This window comes from Taudactylus pleione, unplaced genomic scaffold (assembly GCF_031769625.1).
Source record: "Taudactylus pleione unplaced genomic scaffold, aTauple2 ptg000086l, whole genome shotgun sequence".
Lineage (NCBI taxonomy): Eukaryota > Metazoa > Chordata > Amphibia > Anura > Myobatrachidae > Taudactylus > Taudactylus pleione.
The window spans coordinates 6,129,051-6,145,315 of record NW_028284488.1 but is presented as its reverse complement, the minus strand read 5'-3'; the positions used below and the strand labels follow the sequence as shown (position 1 = coordinate 6,145,315).

Here is a 16,265-nt window from a genome sequence, read left to right as displayed (position 1 = left end):
TCTGCACACTCGTAGTTGAAGAGTGGAGATCTTGTCTGATGGCAGAAGGATTCTTTGATTATGAGAATCCAGCAGGTCTCTCAGATGAATCCCTGCGAAGGATTCAGGGAGGACTTTTTCCCAGTTGATTAACCATTCGTGCTTGTGAAGGAAAGCAATGGTTAACTGGAAATGGCTTTGAAGTACCTTGGCGATCCTGCTAAGAGCAGGAGGCCGTCCAGATACAGGAGCAGTCGGATACCCCGAACAGGTGGGCTGTCATAAAAGCCATAAATATGGTAAACCCCGGTGGGGCTGCGGACAGTCCAAAGGGCAGAGCCTGAAAATTGGAAGTGTTGCTGTGGCACAGCAAACCTGAGATAATGCTAAGGAGAGGGCTCTATAGGTACGCGTCCTGAATATCCAGCGATACCATAAAGTTCCCAGGTTCCATAGCTCGGATGATGGAACCTAGGCACCTTTAGTAATTGGTTCAGGTTCATGGATTTGAGATAGAGGATAGGCAAATGAGGACCATTCGGCCTCTGAACCAGAAAGAAAGTAGAATAACCAGTCCCCCGCGGAGATAGTGAGGCTGGCATAATCACCCCTGCTTACCGCAAGGACTGTATAGCTTTCTGGATTTGTAAGGCCTTGTTCGGGTCTGAAGAAGGGCCTGTGTAGCAAAACATTTGGGGAGGCTGTCTGAGCAATGAGGGGGCATACCCGTGAGAGACTCCATCTCTTACCCAAGCATCTGTGGTGACTTGACACCAGCACTGGGCGAACTGAGAAAGTCGGTATCTCACTCTGGGATCCCCTAGATGAAGGCCTGTCCAGTCAGGACAGTTTATCCTCAGGTCTAGAGGCAGGGCGTCCAGAGTTCCAGGTCTGCTTGGTTCCGGGTATGGCGGCCCTCGTGGAGACAGACAGCCTAGGAAAGGACTGGCCTTTAAGCTTTCCTTGAGGACAAAAAGGACTTAACAGATGTAGTCCGAGGCCTTGTAGTGGAAGTAGCTGAAGGCGTGAATGTGTGATACTGCCAACGTTGCTACAATCTTGTCAAGGTCAGGGCCAAACAAGATCTCCCCATTATAGGGTAATCCATTTTAAGGCCCATCTTGGAGTCCACCTCTGCCTTCCAGGAATGCAGCCATAGGATATGGCGGGCAGATACAGTCGCGGCCTAAACCCTGGAGGTTAGCAGACTGGCATCCAATGTTGTTACTCCCACATAGGAAACTGCAACTTGAATGTGAGCAGCAAAAGACATCTGATCCCCAGAAACTTCAGGAGGGACAAAGGTCCATAAATGCATCAGCCCAGCTCTCAATAGCATTAGCCACCCCTACGATAGCCATGGTTGGACGGGCAACAGTTCCTGAAATCGAGTATATAGATTTCAGGTAGATCTACCACCTACTTATTCCTAGAATTCGTCAGGGCAGGGATGGGAGGCGTAGTAGTGCTCTTCATCAAACGAGTAACTTAAGAATCCACCGCAGGAGGTGATTCCTATTACTTGCAATGACCCTCAGGGAATGGGTAACACAAGGCTTTTGTGATCCCTTTTATCTGATGATTGCCAGATCTCCGCCATGTGATCCACCCACTGGTCAGAGAGGGTGAAAACAGCCGAAGACACCTTAAAGCTTAAACTGAGGGTGACGTGATTTAGGTGCAGGTTCGACATCCTCTATAACCAGGATGGACTTGACCGCCCGCACCAAAGCAAGGATATTATCCATTTCTCCCTAGGCTGACTATCTGCGTTAGACAGCAGTGCAGACTAAGAAGACACCACAGGGCGTTTATTATGCCTTCTTGGGTTTCCTAGAAACGACATCCACCCAGGGTGGCCGTTGTGGTAATCCCTGCAAGAGAAATGACAGACTGTTGTGGTACCTGAGGGAATTGCATGTGCTGTGAAAAACCCTGGTAGGGTGCGACAGTGTGTCACAGGGGTAAACTGCAAGAACTGCGAGATACCCTGAGAGGGAAGAGTAGCATGTTGAGGTAACCCCAAGTGGGTTTTGCCCTTCTGCTCCACGGGAGGTTGCTGTCCTCCCTGAGCTCGCCTTAGGACCGCCAGGCGATCTGCAATGGAGGTCAGGAATTTGAGAAAAAAAAATAAAAAAAATCGCCCAAGGGGTGTCCTTTAAGGGGCCCGGCACCTGATGGCACCATATACTTACCCCTCGAATCAAATCCTCCGTACTCACACCTGCAGCACATGACTTGCAGGATAGCAAAAAAATGGGTGCAGTACCATGTTCTATTTCCTGGTCAGATATATCTGACTAACAATCATTGTGGAAATATTAAGCAGCGCTATACTGGTCCTGACTGGCGCTAGGATTAGCTTCAAGGACCCATTAACAGCGTATGCAACACACAGTTCTATCTAAAATATGGCAACGTGCAGCACGCAACAGTATGTGACCAATATACACACACACACACACACACACACACACACACACACATTACATACACTGACCTAAATGGTGAGGTACGCAGGGGGACTAGACCAAATGCCATCCTAGGAGATCTGGTGCTGCACCATAGAGATAAAATATAAAATGGCCGTCTGGAGAACTCAGAGGAAGCGTGGCCCACGGAGGAAGCAGCTCAGGGACGCCAGACCTTGTGCTGGAAAGGCACGCTGAGCTGAGGGGAGGAGCCACTGAACAGGGAAGGCTGCCTCCCCTGGCCGCCTATTAACCCCCAGGACACCGGTTTCCCACTGCAGGACTATAAGTCCCTGGTGGTCTAGTGTACACGCAGTGCCTGGATTGGTTCCCAACGAATACCCAAAGGTCAACCCTGTGGACCCCCTATGGACCCTGAAGAAGAAATAAAAGGTTAAGATCAGTGTGCAGACTTCATCTACGGGCTGCAGGGCTTGCAGCCCCCCTCAGTAAAGTCCACCACTTTAGTGAGCCAGTTGCAGTCCGTGACTGCACGGGCTAAACCGTGACTGGCAGTGGCTTACCATTGGAAGCGCTACCTGCTAGTCTCACACAGGACAGGCAGCCCAAGGGGTAGGCTGCGATTAGTAGAGAGCGGCTTCCACTGTCTGCCTTTCGAGCAGCCCTACCTGACTTCAAGGAGCTGCAGCATTAATCTGTACATGCGTGGCACCACCGCCGCTTGTGTGCATGCGCCAGTCCCAGCAGCCGCCAAATCCATTCCGCTGGCCTGGCCAGCCGAACCAGCAGCAGCACCCTCCTCACGCAAGAGGGTGTCACTGCTGGTTGAGATCCTAAGGCTCTATGGGATGAACATATGGAGACCGAATATATAAAAACCTCTGCAAAAAAAAAATCTTAACCTCTGGGATCAGAGTCAATGTTCTTTAGAAGTAGGCTGATCAATGCCGAAACCTGTAATTTAAGAGAACCGAGGTAAGTCCCAATTCTAGACCAACCTGAAGGAACAGAAGCACCCAGGCCAATGAAAAAGATGAAGAAAGAAACCCAAAAATTGCTTGGAAATGCCACTTCCTTTTTTAGTTTGAGGTGTTTGTGGGAAAAAAAAATCCCATCTCAGTGCCTAATCCATATATCACTTTGAAATGTTGACCCTTTGTCAATCAAAATATGGAGAATCCAGAAAAAAAGGGTTTTATCACTCTTGCCCGACTCGGAGAGTCATTATACATTCCTTTACTTCATACTTAAATTTTTTTCTTTGTTTTGTGTAAAAAAAAAAAAGTTCGGTCAATAAGCATTATGAACTCATGGCAGAGGAGTTATGTCAAATTTTTGTTTAAATTGAACCTTAAAGTATACTTTAATAGGCTATGAAAGGAAATGAATGGGATTTTGATTGCCTGTATGAGTATTTGAAGGTTTAATTAATATTCTCTCTTTAAAAACAAAATTACCATTTAGGTATAATTTTTCCCACCAGGGGAGTATTTTAATTTGTATATTTCTATATATGTGTATATTTCTTATTACACATAGGGCTGTATCAAATTAGCTGCAAAAAATCACTGTTTGGCGAAAAGTTTACACTTGTGTGAACTTTACGGCAAAAATGCATATCGTGCCATCACATTAGCCGTGGCTTTTTGTACATTGAAATTTTGCACAGCTAATAGCGGTAAAGAGTTTACCATATATGAGCAGGTGAAAAAATGTGCACAATCCCTATTTTGGACTAAAAATGTGGGGACTTGGTTCATAACCCCTTGGGCCCCCTAATGACTAATTAGGCAAAAAGATTTTTTCAAGTAAGTTAATTCCCCCTAATAATGACATGTCATTTTTGTTATCAAAATTTAAAAAGTGTCGGAAAATGTTTTTTAACTAGTGTGGTAGCTAATTTGGGGGGGTTGTATGGAAGGGACAAGTATTTTGGGGATTACAGGTGGCTGCAGCCAGTGTATTTTTAACTTATTTGAAAAGTACTCTAAAATTATACAAAAATATACTTGCACCCATTTTTATGTACCCCTAATTTAACCGCATTTATTTTGTCCCCCCAAAAATTTGCTTTCCATCATTTTCCCACTGTTAATAGAAAAATGCATAGAAGCACCATTTGACACAATTTAAAAACCCCAAACCCTTTGATTTTGCCTAATAATGCACTTCTAAAATATTACCCAACGTTAGTTTACCTTCTTTGAGGGGTACAGGCACATTTTTAGGTGCACTTGCCGTATTTTTTTTTTTTTTACAAGATAAAAAAATAATATAGATTTTTTTTTAGATTTACATTTTAGGGTATAGCCTAGAGAGGAGAGTCAGGGCACCAAATAGTTACTTATTTTTTACCAGCAGCCCCCCTGGCTCCCTCTCCACTATACCCTGCCCCCAGCCACAGGCCAGCCAGTTAAGTTAGCTAGCCCATGAACACACGTAGGAGAAAGGTGCGCCAACAACTGGCAACAGAGAAAATAAACCCTGCAAGCCAGGTGTGTCAGGGTGGGCACCCTCTGGAGTCGGAAAAAAAGGATTTAACAAGATACACCATAAATCCCCTTGTTCTTCCCCCACAAGGGGGCACAGGGATCACTCTGGGATGTCCTAAAGCTGTCCCCCTAAGCTGCACCTTCATCCGAAGGTGTCAAATGTATAGGAATGAAACAAAGTGTGGGCAGAGGACCATGCGACAGCTGTACACAGAAGCGCCACATTAAGCTGCCCAAGAGGCTCCCACTAACCGGGAGTAATGAACAGACCCACAGCAGGGGCAGGAAGATCCGCTAGCGCAGCCACCAGGATTATCTGATTAGAAGCTGGCCAGCCCTGCTTGCGAAAATCATACAAGACAGAGTTTCTCTATAGGAGAGAGAGGAATCACCTCCTGTGAGCAAGTGCGCCCAGGGGTGGGGGAGGGGCTAACAGGATTCACCCTCTGGTGTGGACCCCAGGGCCATGGTCATCAAAAGAGCTAGCGGTGTCCTGTTCGCCCAGGGACCCCCAGAGCCAACACTACCAACACCAGCAGTGTGAAGCCGCAAGCATGCGTCTCCCTGCAAGCAGAGAACCGCGCTTACCTGTGCCCATCCGCATCTACTTGCGGGCTCCGGAGGTGGTAGTCTAGGCAATTTTTCTGTGAACGAGTCACTAACAGCCCCATCAGTGATACCGTAGAGGTAGAGTTACTTTCAGATGGAGCTATATTGATATAAATTGTACAATAGCAAACTGCCTTGGGTGACATCACCTTTTGAGAATGCTGACAGCTACTATTGCTGCAGAAATAACAAAAAAAAAAGCAATCTAGAGGGGCAATTGGGCCTTTTATGAGGAATTTTATGGTTGGGTTTAAAATTAAAAATGAAACTTACCCCTTTTTTGCAGAGAGAATTTTAATTAAACATTAAAATACCCATATAGGCGATCAAAATCCCATTATTTTTCTTTCATAGCCTTTTTAAATATATTTTAAGGTTCAATTTAAACAAAAAAGGGACAGGATAACCCCTCTGCCTTAGGTTGATAATGCTTATTGAACACACTTTTTCCCACCAAAAAATTAAATGAAAATTAAAGTATGAAGTAAGGAAATGTATAATGACTCTCAGAGTCAGATAAGAGTGATAAAAAACAATTCTGAAATCTCCATATTTTGAATGACAAAGGGTCAAAAATTCAAAGTGATATGTGGATTAGGTACTGAGAGAGGAATATTTTTTCCACATACACCTCACTAAAAATGGAACGTCAGGAGTGGCATTTCTGAGCATTTTGTTTTAAACTTCGGGCTTAAATATGTCAAAAACTATGAAGCCTAGAGAAGAAAATGTGTACATGGGTTTGTAGCTACGTGGCAGTATCAAGTGTACAAAGTTTCAGGAAAATCTGAGTCAGTGGGTGTCATCATTTTTCTGAGTGATTTGACATGGAATGACCCTCGTCCGTTTACAGAAATGATTACACTCCCCAGTATTTCTCCCACTCACTATTAATTGTTAAGTTTTGCCACCACTTAAAAATAATTCAAGAGCTACTCACTCCAAATAGGAAGCCTCAAGTCTCCCTAACTATAATTAAGTCACAGTTATTATTAACTAAATAATAACCTGTAGTACAGATATGTTGCATGGATAAGCTAAATCCACAGGCAAAAATTAAGAAAGACAGACATCTTATTAAGTGAAGTTTAATATGAGAAATATACTCACAATGCAGTCTACAGTAAAACAATAATAAGAATAATACACAAAGATACAGTAGTCTTTAGCAAATTATTTTCTTATAAAGAAAATTAAAAAATTAACAGAACAGTCTCACTTACATGAACCGGTTTACAGAGAGAAGCAAGAAGATTGAGCAATTCAGTGTCAGATTGGCTTCCAATAATTGTACAAAATTTCAGAGTTCCACATGGTATTTTAAGCCTGCCTGAGCTGTCACACTGCCCTCCTTCTGCTGGCTCACTGGCTTGTTTAAATACAAATTATGTTTTATGGCCCTTTGTCCAGAGTATGCAGTCATTCAGGTATGGAGGGGTGATACTCCCCAGACCAACCTCATGGTGAAAAAGAGCAATCCCAGAATCTACAAGACCCAATAAGTTTACCATTACAGTATATGCCTGTTGAATCATCTGCAGGCAGTCGTAATGGGAGATTAATATATATATATATATATATATATATATATATATACACACACACACACATACAGTCAGGTGCATGCATATTGGGACATTGACAGAGTTTTCATATTTTGGCCTCTATTCACCACCACAATGGCTATTTCATGGACAGGTGTGGGCTATTCCCTCGTTGTTTCATTATCAATTAAGCAGGTAAAAGGTCTGGAGTTGATTCTAGGTGTGACATTTGCATTTGGAATCAGTTGCTGTCGACTCTCAATAGGAGATGCAAAGAGCTTACCTGCTTAATTGATAATGAAATAACGAGGGAATATCCCACACCTGTCCATGAAATACCTTTTGAGTTGATAGTCCCATTACTTTTGGCCCCTTAAAAAGTGGGAGGCACATATAGAAACCGTTGTAATTCCTACACCGTTCACCTGATTTGGATGTAATTACTCTCAAATTAAATCTGAAAGTCTGCAGTTAAAGCACATCTTGTTTGTTTCATTTCAAATCCATTGTGGTGGTGAATAGAGGCCAAAATATGAAAATTCTGTCAATGTCCCAATATTTATGCACCTGACTGTATATATCTGACCACCTTCCCCTCACATTGCATCTTCTCAAACAAATAATTAACCCTGCAGCTGAACGCAAAGAGAAAAGGGTCAATCACAGGTCACCATACTAGTAATTAAATGAAACACTTAACACAAAGTGTTACATGTTGCCTAATATCTTGTGATCCATAACAATCAAAAGATATACCAATAATTTGTTTAATTCCATGCCAATTACAAACCCTATGACATTGTAAATCTTTCTATATGCAGCCCTATGTTTAGACACTTTCGATTCAAGATGAGTCTGAAACTTCAACTATTACCAACCTAAACCCCCCTCCCCCCACCCCTAACCCTCCTTTAGGGGTGCCTAACCCTAACCTCCCCCCCCCAAAGTGCCTAAATCTAATCCCTCCCCCATCCCCACAGCCTAAACCTATGTCTCCCAGGGCGTGCCTAACCCTAACCCCCCTTCCCCTAGCATAAACCTAACCCCCCCGAAAGCCCCTAACCTAACCCTCCCCCTCCACAGCTGTCCACACCCAGCTTACCATCGATCAGTATGCCAGGCATCGGGCTCCCGGTGTAGGTAAAATGACAGGAATCGGGATTTCGACGCCTGTCATTAGACACCTGCCGGAATTGACAGTCTGGAAGCCGGCGGTCGGCATTTCGACCGTCGGCTTCCCGACTGCATCCAGTCTGTTTTTTAGATCAGAAATAGATTGGAGTAAAATATGAGATATGGTAAGAACTAGGGATGTGCAGGCTCGGATAGGTTCGAGTTTGCACGTGGAGTTCGGATTTTTCCCTCCAAAAAAACGGAACTCAGAAAGAGGCAAAACGTCATCTTGCACGGACGAACAACATCATTCCTGGACAAAAGTCCCGGCGACTCTGCAGACAACTGTGCACCCTCAACTGCAAGGCAGAGATCTCTTCCCCAGTCACAAAGATCCTCTGCTGACTGGAGTCCAACAAGGCTCAGAGGTGCAGAATCCTCAGACGGGATCAGGGTGGACTTCCGCCAGTTTATCAACCAGCCGTGCCGTTGCAGTACTGCAATCGTCAGATCCAAATGGTGTAGAAGGAGCTCCAGAGATCCTGCTACCAACAGTAGGTCGTCTAGGTACGGCAACATGCGGACTCCTTGCAGCCGCAGGGAAGCCGCCATAACCGCCATCACCTTGGTGAACACACGTGGTGCTGTCGCCAAGCCAAAAGGTAACGCCCAGAACTGGAAGTGATCGTTGCGGATTGCAAACCTGAGGAACTGTTGATGACGCGAAAGAATAGGGACATGCAGATAAGCGTCCTGTATGTCCAACGACACCATGTAATCCCCAGGTTCCAGCGCCAGAATGATGGACCTTAGGGTCTCCATCCGAAACCTCAGCACCCGCAAGGACTTGTTGAGTGCTTTGAGGTTGAGGATCGGACGGTACGACCCATTGGGTTTCTGCACCAAAAACAGATTGGAATAGAAACCCAGGCCCCTCTGGGTTAAAGGAACAGGCACTATAACTCCAGCCTGGAGCATAGTGTGCAAAACCTTCCGTAGTTCTGTAGCTTTGTTCCGGTCTGATGGAAGACCCGTGGTGAAGAATCGGGACGTGGGCCTGTGCCGCAAGGAGAGGGCATACCCATGAGAAACCACCTCGTGAACCCAACTGTCTGTCGTGGTTACCGACCAACACTGGGCGAACCGTAGCAGGCGGCCTCCCACTTTGGGATCCCCCAAAGGGAGGCCCAGACCGTCAGGCCGCAGGTTTGTCATTAGACTTAGGGGCCGGACGTCTGGTACTTCAGGCCTGCTTCCGGGGCTTGGCTGACTTCTTGGGGCCAGCCTGTCGGGGAAAGGACTGTGCCTACCCTGGGCCCTGTAAGGCCGAAAGGACGACGTACCTGAACTGGAAGGAACTGCAGCAGACGGGAGACATGCCGATTTGGCTGCTGCCAGCGTGGCTACAATTTTGTCCAGATCCGGACCAAATAGGACTTCTCCATTAAAAGGCAAGGCTTCCAGGCCCTTTTTGGAATCAGCGTCCGCATTCCAAGATCGCAACCATAAGGTGCGACGAGCTGCCACTGCAGCCGAAGAAATCCGTGAGGTCAGGGTACTGATATCTAAAGCCGCTTCATTAATGTAAGTGGCCGAATCCCTGAGATTGCCTATCAACTCGGTCTGTTCAGCCGAACAGTCGGAATCGAAAGACGCCTCTAAAGTATCTGCCCAGCGCTCCATAGCTCTGGCTACCCAACAAATGGCCATAGCCGGCCTGGCTGCCCCCCGCGAGGGAATAAACGGACTTTAGGCAGATTTCTACCTTACGGTCCGTGGCATCCTTTAAGGAGGACATGGAGGGCATGGGCAACGTGGCACTTCGGACCAGGCATGTCACATGTGAATCCACCTGTGGCGGGGATTCCCACTTAGCAAAATAATTGTCTGCAAACGGATAAGCCACTGCTAAACGTCTTTGAGGCTGAAACCGTTTGACTGGATGTTTTCACGCCTCCTCTAAGTGGTCCACTAATTGACCCGAAAGAGGAAACACTGTGGCGTCACCCTTAACATCCTTGAAAAAGGCATATTTGGATTTTGATACCGGAGGCTCATCATCCGCAATAACTAAAGCAGTGCAGACTGCACGAATAAGGCCAGGAATATAAACCTTAGACTTAGCGTCCGACTCTTTAGTACGGGGAGGTTCTCGGTCAGAAAGATCCAGAATCTCCCCATCAACGGACGTCCCGTCGTCATCCTCATAAGGAGCAGACAGAGACGCCACCAGCCGCTTGTGAGGCCGCAACACAGACTCCCCTTGTAACACGTCCGACAAATGCTGTACAGAGCTTGTCAGCGAATTAACCCACGCAGGCTCGTGAGAGACCTGAGGAGGGGAAATAGGGAGGCTGTGGGGTACCATCAATTGTCTCGGGTGATGGTAAGTATGTGACCCCTCTCACTGATACTTGTTAGTATAGTGGGAGAACCACCCTGCAAGCACCGCACTGCAAGGGCTTTAGCAGAAGAAGAGCAAGGACAGTGAAAAGGCTGACAGTAGAAAGTGAAAGTACAGGCAGCAGATGCTAGCAGAAGTCACATACAATACAAAGAAATCAATTCCTGCACTATCAGCGCTGATCCTCAACTACGCAGACAGAGAGCCTGGTAGGACACAGCGCTGCATACACAGACCTGAACCAACGGAGGAGCGGTATGCCGGGGGACCCAGACCGCGATACCACCGATCTTCAGCGTCCAGCAGCGCTCACCATGCGTCCAACAAAAGATGGCCACCGAGGAGCAGAGAGGAGGCCGGCCTGGGGGAGGAGCACTGCCACAGGGCCAGTCAGCAGAGCGGAGAGGGCTGTGTGCAGCGGGGGAGGCGCCGGCTGTGTTACAGGGAAGGCGCGCTCCCCTGGCATGCAATTAACCCCTTGGACGCCGCAGCGCTACCGCTCAGCTGCGGTCCGCTGTCCCAGGGGGGTAGTGGAAGCGCAGGTCCAAAATCTGGCTCCACGCTGCAGTCAGTCCCCAGGGAGCCCCCTGCCTGGGGACTCTGGACCATGTGCTCAGCAGGGACCAACCGCGGGACCCCGCTGCTTACCTGCTGCCCCCTTGAATCCGCCCATGGTCCCAAACATCTGGGGTCACCGCTGGCTGTGACCCCAGAGGTACCGGCGGAGGTGTAGGGAAGACAGCATGGACGTCAGTACTGACTGTCCATGCTGTACATCCAGATGAGCAGCCACAGCTGCATTGTAGAAAACTTCAGGGGCCAATTCTAGCCCCCCTCTAAACAGGTGCATCAGACTCCGGCTGGGCACCAAACGAAACTGAGATTCCTTGGCTCGGGGGCGGGGTATAGGAGGGGGACCCTAGTGCCTCCTGGGAGGCTGAAAACTTAACTCTATGGTGCCCGATGCCTGACGTCATCACCTAGCGTTCTCGCTAGGCTGTTTTAGCAGGGTGCGGCACCCTGCCCTCCTTCTGGAGGGCAAAAAGCACCCTGCCCTCCAGAAGGAGGGCAAAAAGCACCCTGCCCTCACAGGCTGCGGGTGCAGTCTTCACCCGCGGGACGCAGTGTCCCGCGGGTGGAGAAATGTGCAGTGACCCGGTCCCCGCCGGAGAATAGACGCCGGGCGCATGCGCCCGGCATCTGTTCTACCTGTCTGCAGCGCTTGGGGGCTGCCCGGCATGTCCGTAAGTGCCGGGCATGCCCCCCAAGTATGATGAAAAAGGGGACGCGTCTTATAGACACGCCCCCTTTTATGGCCACACCCCTTTTCGCCCACGCGCACAAAGTTGCCCTCTCTAGCTCCGGCACCCTGCCTGCCGCCGGAGCTAGAGTGAACACTACATCACCTATACCCCCAAGGTATCCTGTGGATACTCTATGGACCCTGAAGTAGAAAGCAACACTTTTCCTTGTTTCTTAAAAGTTTTGTGGAAATTTTTTTTTTTTTTTTTTGGCGGACGCAAAAGACTGAGGATACAACCTCTTCTATAAGACTTGTCACCCACCCAGTAGTCTTAAGAGTACTTTCTCCACTGAGAGCTTAGGCACTTCACATTTACTGGACTCCTTCCTACAGGTCCAAGTCTGTCTACTTCTTAGAGAGCCACCTCGGAAAAAAGAATCCTGTCCTTTTGCTTTATAAGTTGTTGACAGATTCCTCTGTCAAAAGCGAAGTCCTTAATGGAAGAAGTACACACAGAATTAAAATTACCCCTCCCCTCTATCTCCCCCACATAGCCTAAGAAATTATTCTATCTGGTTCAGAATCGAATAAAAGTTTTCCTTCAAATGGCACACTATCCAAAGATTTCTGAATCTTTACTCCAAGATTTTAGCCACAGCATGCGTCTGGCAACAACTGCTAACCCCAAAATCTTTACAATCAGTAAGGATTAATCCAAGCAGCCCCTCACAAAATAATCTATTGCACAATTTAAAGTAGCTGAAATTTAGATAGATACGACTGAATAATATCCACCAAAATAAATCAGACCACTTTTCTATAGCTTTGGATACCTAAACTGAAGAAAGATTGGGCCTCGGCACGGTATACAATCGTGAAGCCGGCTGCCTTAATACCGGCAGCCAGCTTTCCCGACTGTCATATCCCGGCGAGGGTGAAATGCCGGGCGCCTAGATGTAGATGACTGACATTTCCCCGACGCCGAGCGCACAGCCGCGGGGGGGGAGGGTTAGGTTTAGGGCACCCGGGGGGGGGGGGGGAATAGACTTAGGGCCATGCGGCCGGCGGTATTTCATACAGATTCCCTCGGCACGGCTCCTGCGGCTACATAAATCAATTTTAAAATGTTCTCACATTTCCATGTCTGAACCTCTCTTTAAGGAGGCCCTGCCTAGAATGAAAAGAGCTAATGCCTTACGTAAGCAAGTTACTGGAACATCCACCCCAGCTGACTGCTCTCAACTAACAATTTTACTAACTGGTAATGGATACATGGAAGAAAATCTATGAGGGATTAGAAATTTCTTCTCTGGATTTAATCATGATTTTCCAATTCAGATAACTGAGAAGATGAAGGAAAAAATGTTCCAATCGCTTAGTTCTAAATATATCTCCAGAAAAAACCTTTTAGTTCTCAACATCTCGTCCAACACCTGCCAAACTGCTCAACCCATGTGTTCAATACCCTGGACACCAAGCCCTCTTCTGCTGAGGAGACAGTATTCCAAATTAGAATCTTCCTGATATTTCTCTATATCAGGAGGAAATACCAGAAAAACCAGATATATTAACCCTGTCTACTTGTACCCTTATTGATTTTTGTATCAGACAATATTCTCTTCAGGCCAAACGCAGTGCACTCCATCATCCCAGCACATAATGAAAGATTAGAAGGAGTCAGTGACCCAGATACCTTACCCTAAGGAATGATCGCCATTTGTGTGCCTCGCTGATCCATCTTAGGTGCAACAATCTAGGTTTCTGTTACCTTAGCACTCTGACTAGTCACAAGATTATATAACTAACTGTCTCAGAGATAAAGCTATGGCCCAATTTAGCACAAGCAGGCTCTTCACCAGACCCTGTTGGTGTCTCCATGACTGGCCACAAATCACAGACCTCCTTGCAGGAAAGATAGAATATCAGATAGACTGGGTAATAAGTATCTTCTAGTACCATGGAGTTCCTGAGAGGAGCTTCTGTACAGCCATCCTGGTGTCCTGTTTTAAGTTGTGGGACCGTTCCATCTACTCTTCCTTATATTCCTGAAAATACCTCTTGCCAATCCCCATTACCTCAGGGAATAACACTTTTCATTAAGATTTGGACCTGGGTATTTACGCCCACTATTATGGCTTAGACTATAGCAACTCATTGCTGTGAATCTAGCCTGGTGAGGCAAGGTGACCTGGTCTGGTTAAATTTCCTGCTGCCGACTGAAGTCATCTGTAATGGTCGGCAGATCTGTATGCATCCTGTGCATGCCTGTATGATCCATGTATCCTGACTCCGAAACCATGTGTCCCGACTCTGAAATGGTGGCACCGTGCACTCATCCGAATGAGCAACAGACTCCTGTCAGCCCTGCTTTTCACTGCCAGCTACACAGCTTCTTACTGCCACTTTGTGACAGACTAGCCTTGTCTGCACAGACTCCTGGACCTCTCTGCCACTCCACTGTCTGAACCCAAGTAGATGATTTAACTTCTTCTGCATAGGTTATTTAGAAAGGAAAAAAAAAAAAAGCACTTAATTTTACATTTAGGAGGCGTTGGAGCGGAGGAGCTTTATATATAAGAATTTGAACCAGTTAAGTGCCAGCTCCCATACCTTCATGGTCAACAATATCCGCAGATAGATGAGAGAGAAAATTTAACATTTACGTTTCTCTTAAGGTACGTACACACGCAACAATTTTTTGAACGATTTAACTATAACGACGTCGTTATCGTTCAGTTTCTGAATTATAACAATGAACGAAAATCGTTCATGCGCGCTCCCGTTTGTAGTTCATTTCAGACTGACAAACATAACGATTTTCATTAAGGGAAGGAACATTTTTCGTTCATCGTTATAAAAATCGTTCATTAAAAAAATTGTTCACGTTTCAAGGGAAAATCTGACAGATAATCTGACAGATAATCGTTGGTTAAAAATCATTACGTGTGTATGCACCTTTAGTATTCCGTTGTTGGTGCCTTTTATGCATTTCACTTTGTACAATGCTATGCTTTTCCATATCGGCAGATTTTAGGACAACTCCTTCTCACCATGCCTTAAGTAGTATGCTTACTATTTGATGGCATTCCGCCTATTAGTACTACATACAGTTCTAAATATGTAAAACAAGCGTTTAGTTTCAGAAAGGAACAAATGTTTAATTTCAGAGAGAGAGAAAAAAAAAAATGGAACTTAAGAGGTTTTGTCATTTCTCAATGCACTTGGTAGGAAACACAGGACTGTAAGGGGATGTAGTTATCAGACCGGCGGAAGGGATGCCGCCAGTCTAAATCCCGACACTGAAAGTTGGCCACCCCATTTTAAATCACTCTCGCGGGCATGCCCGGCACTTACGGGCATGCCAGGTTGCCCCAAGCTCTGCCTTCTCTGTGAATAGATGCTGGGCACATGAGCCTGGCATCTATTCACCGGCAGCGATCTCTACACCGCAGTTCTCCCCACCCGTGGTACACTGCAACCCGGGGTGGGGATGGCACTTGTGGCTGTGGGGTGCTTCGAAAAAGGGTCTGGGCGCATGCTGCCCTTTTTAAATCGATCAGGGCGCGGATCCCCGTTAAAACAGCCTAGCAGGAACGCTACAGTACAATTTCCCTTGCATTTACACTGTTTAATTACCTGTATCAAGTCGGGTTCGGATATGTTGGTACTTTGGGTTCTGAGGAATTCTTTTCTTTAGAATCTGAAATGGACAGATTTAGAGGTAAAGAAAGGTTCACATTTTAAATATTTGTCTTTGCATAGTTATCTGTAGTTTAATAAACGGATGCCTATGAGAATAACCGAAAATATATTGCAATTGCTAGAAATTGCACAGCTAAACCTTGACATAGCAGCATCGTCTTATTTTACAACACCATCATTGTCTGTTAGCAACCAAGACAACATTCAAAAGCAACGAACATATACAGTGACCTTTCCAACTGAGCCCTGATGTTTCAGGTGACATCCACAATAGCTGTGACACATGACAGCAGACATATCACATCGTCATGGTCACTGTATGTGTGACATACCATTAGCAACAAACCAACCATTTAATGAACGCATACAAGTGAAAGTTTTTCCCAATTGTGATGCAGATTATTAATCATTAAACACAGAATATGATTAACTGCAAAGTTAAACTATAAAAATTTAGACAAAAAAAAAAAAAATGGATTAGAAGCAGCACTTAAAAGACTGTAAAACCTACAGTAAGTTAGAAATATAGGCTTTCTATATAATACGAGGGCTGATTGAAAAGTAATGAGACTGCCCGTGTTCTTCTGTCCCATAGGTGGACGTGGCAGCGCTAGGCTGGTTATTGTGAAGCTTCTACATCGATGTGTCTGAACCTGTGGTTGGACTGCCGTAGTCTTCTTCGTTTGGTCACAGCGAGTGGAAGATCTTCATACGTTTCGTCATAGCGGATGAGGAATGTGAGGGTGT

General features: G+C 46.2%; 1 protein-coding gene across 1 annotated transcript in view; it reads right to left on the bottom strand.

Annotated features, from left to right (window-relative positions):
* Window positions 1–16,265, bottom strand: part of CEP41 (centrosomal protein 41) — a 69,577-nt gene that overhangs the window by 36,629 nt on the left and 16,683 nt on the right. The window contains exon 2 of the mRNA XM_088468888.1: window positions 15,453–15,516. Coding sequence (XP_088325014.1) covers window positions 15,453–15,516 — 64 coding nt within the window. The remainder of the gene's footprint in view (window positions 1–15,452; window positions 15,517–16,265) is intronic.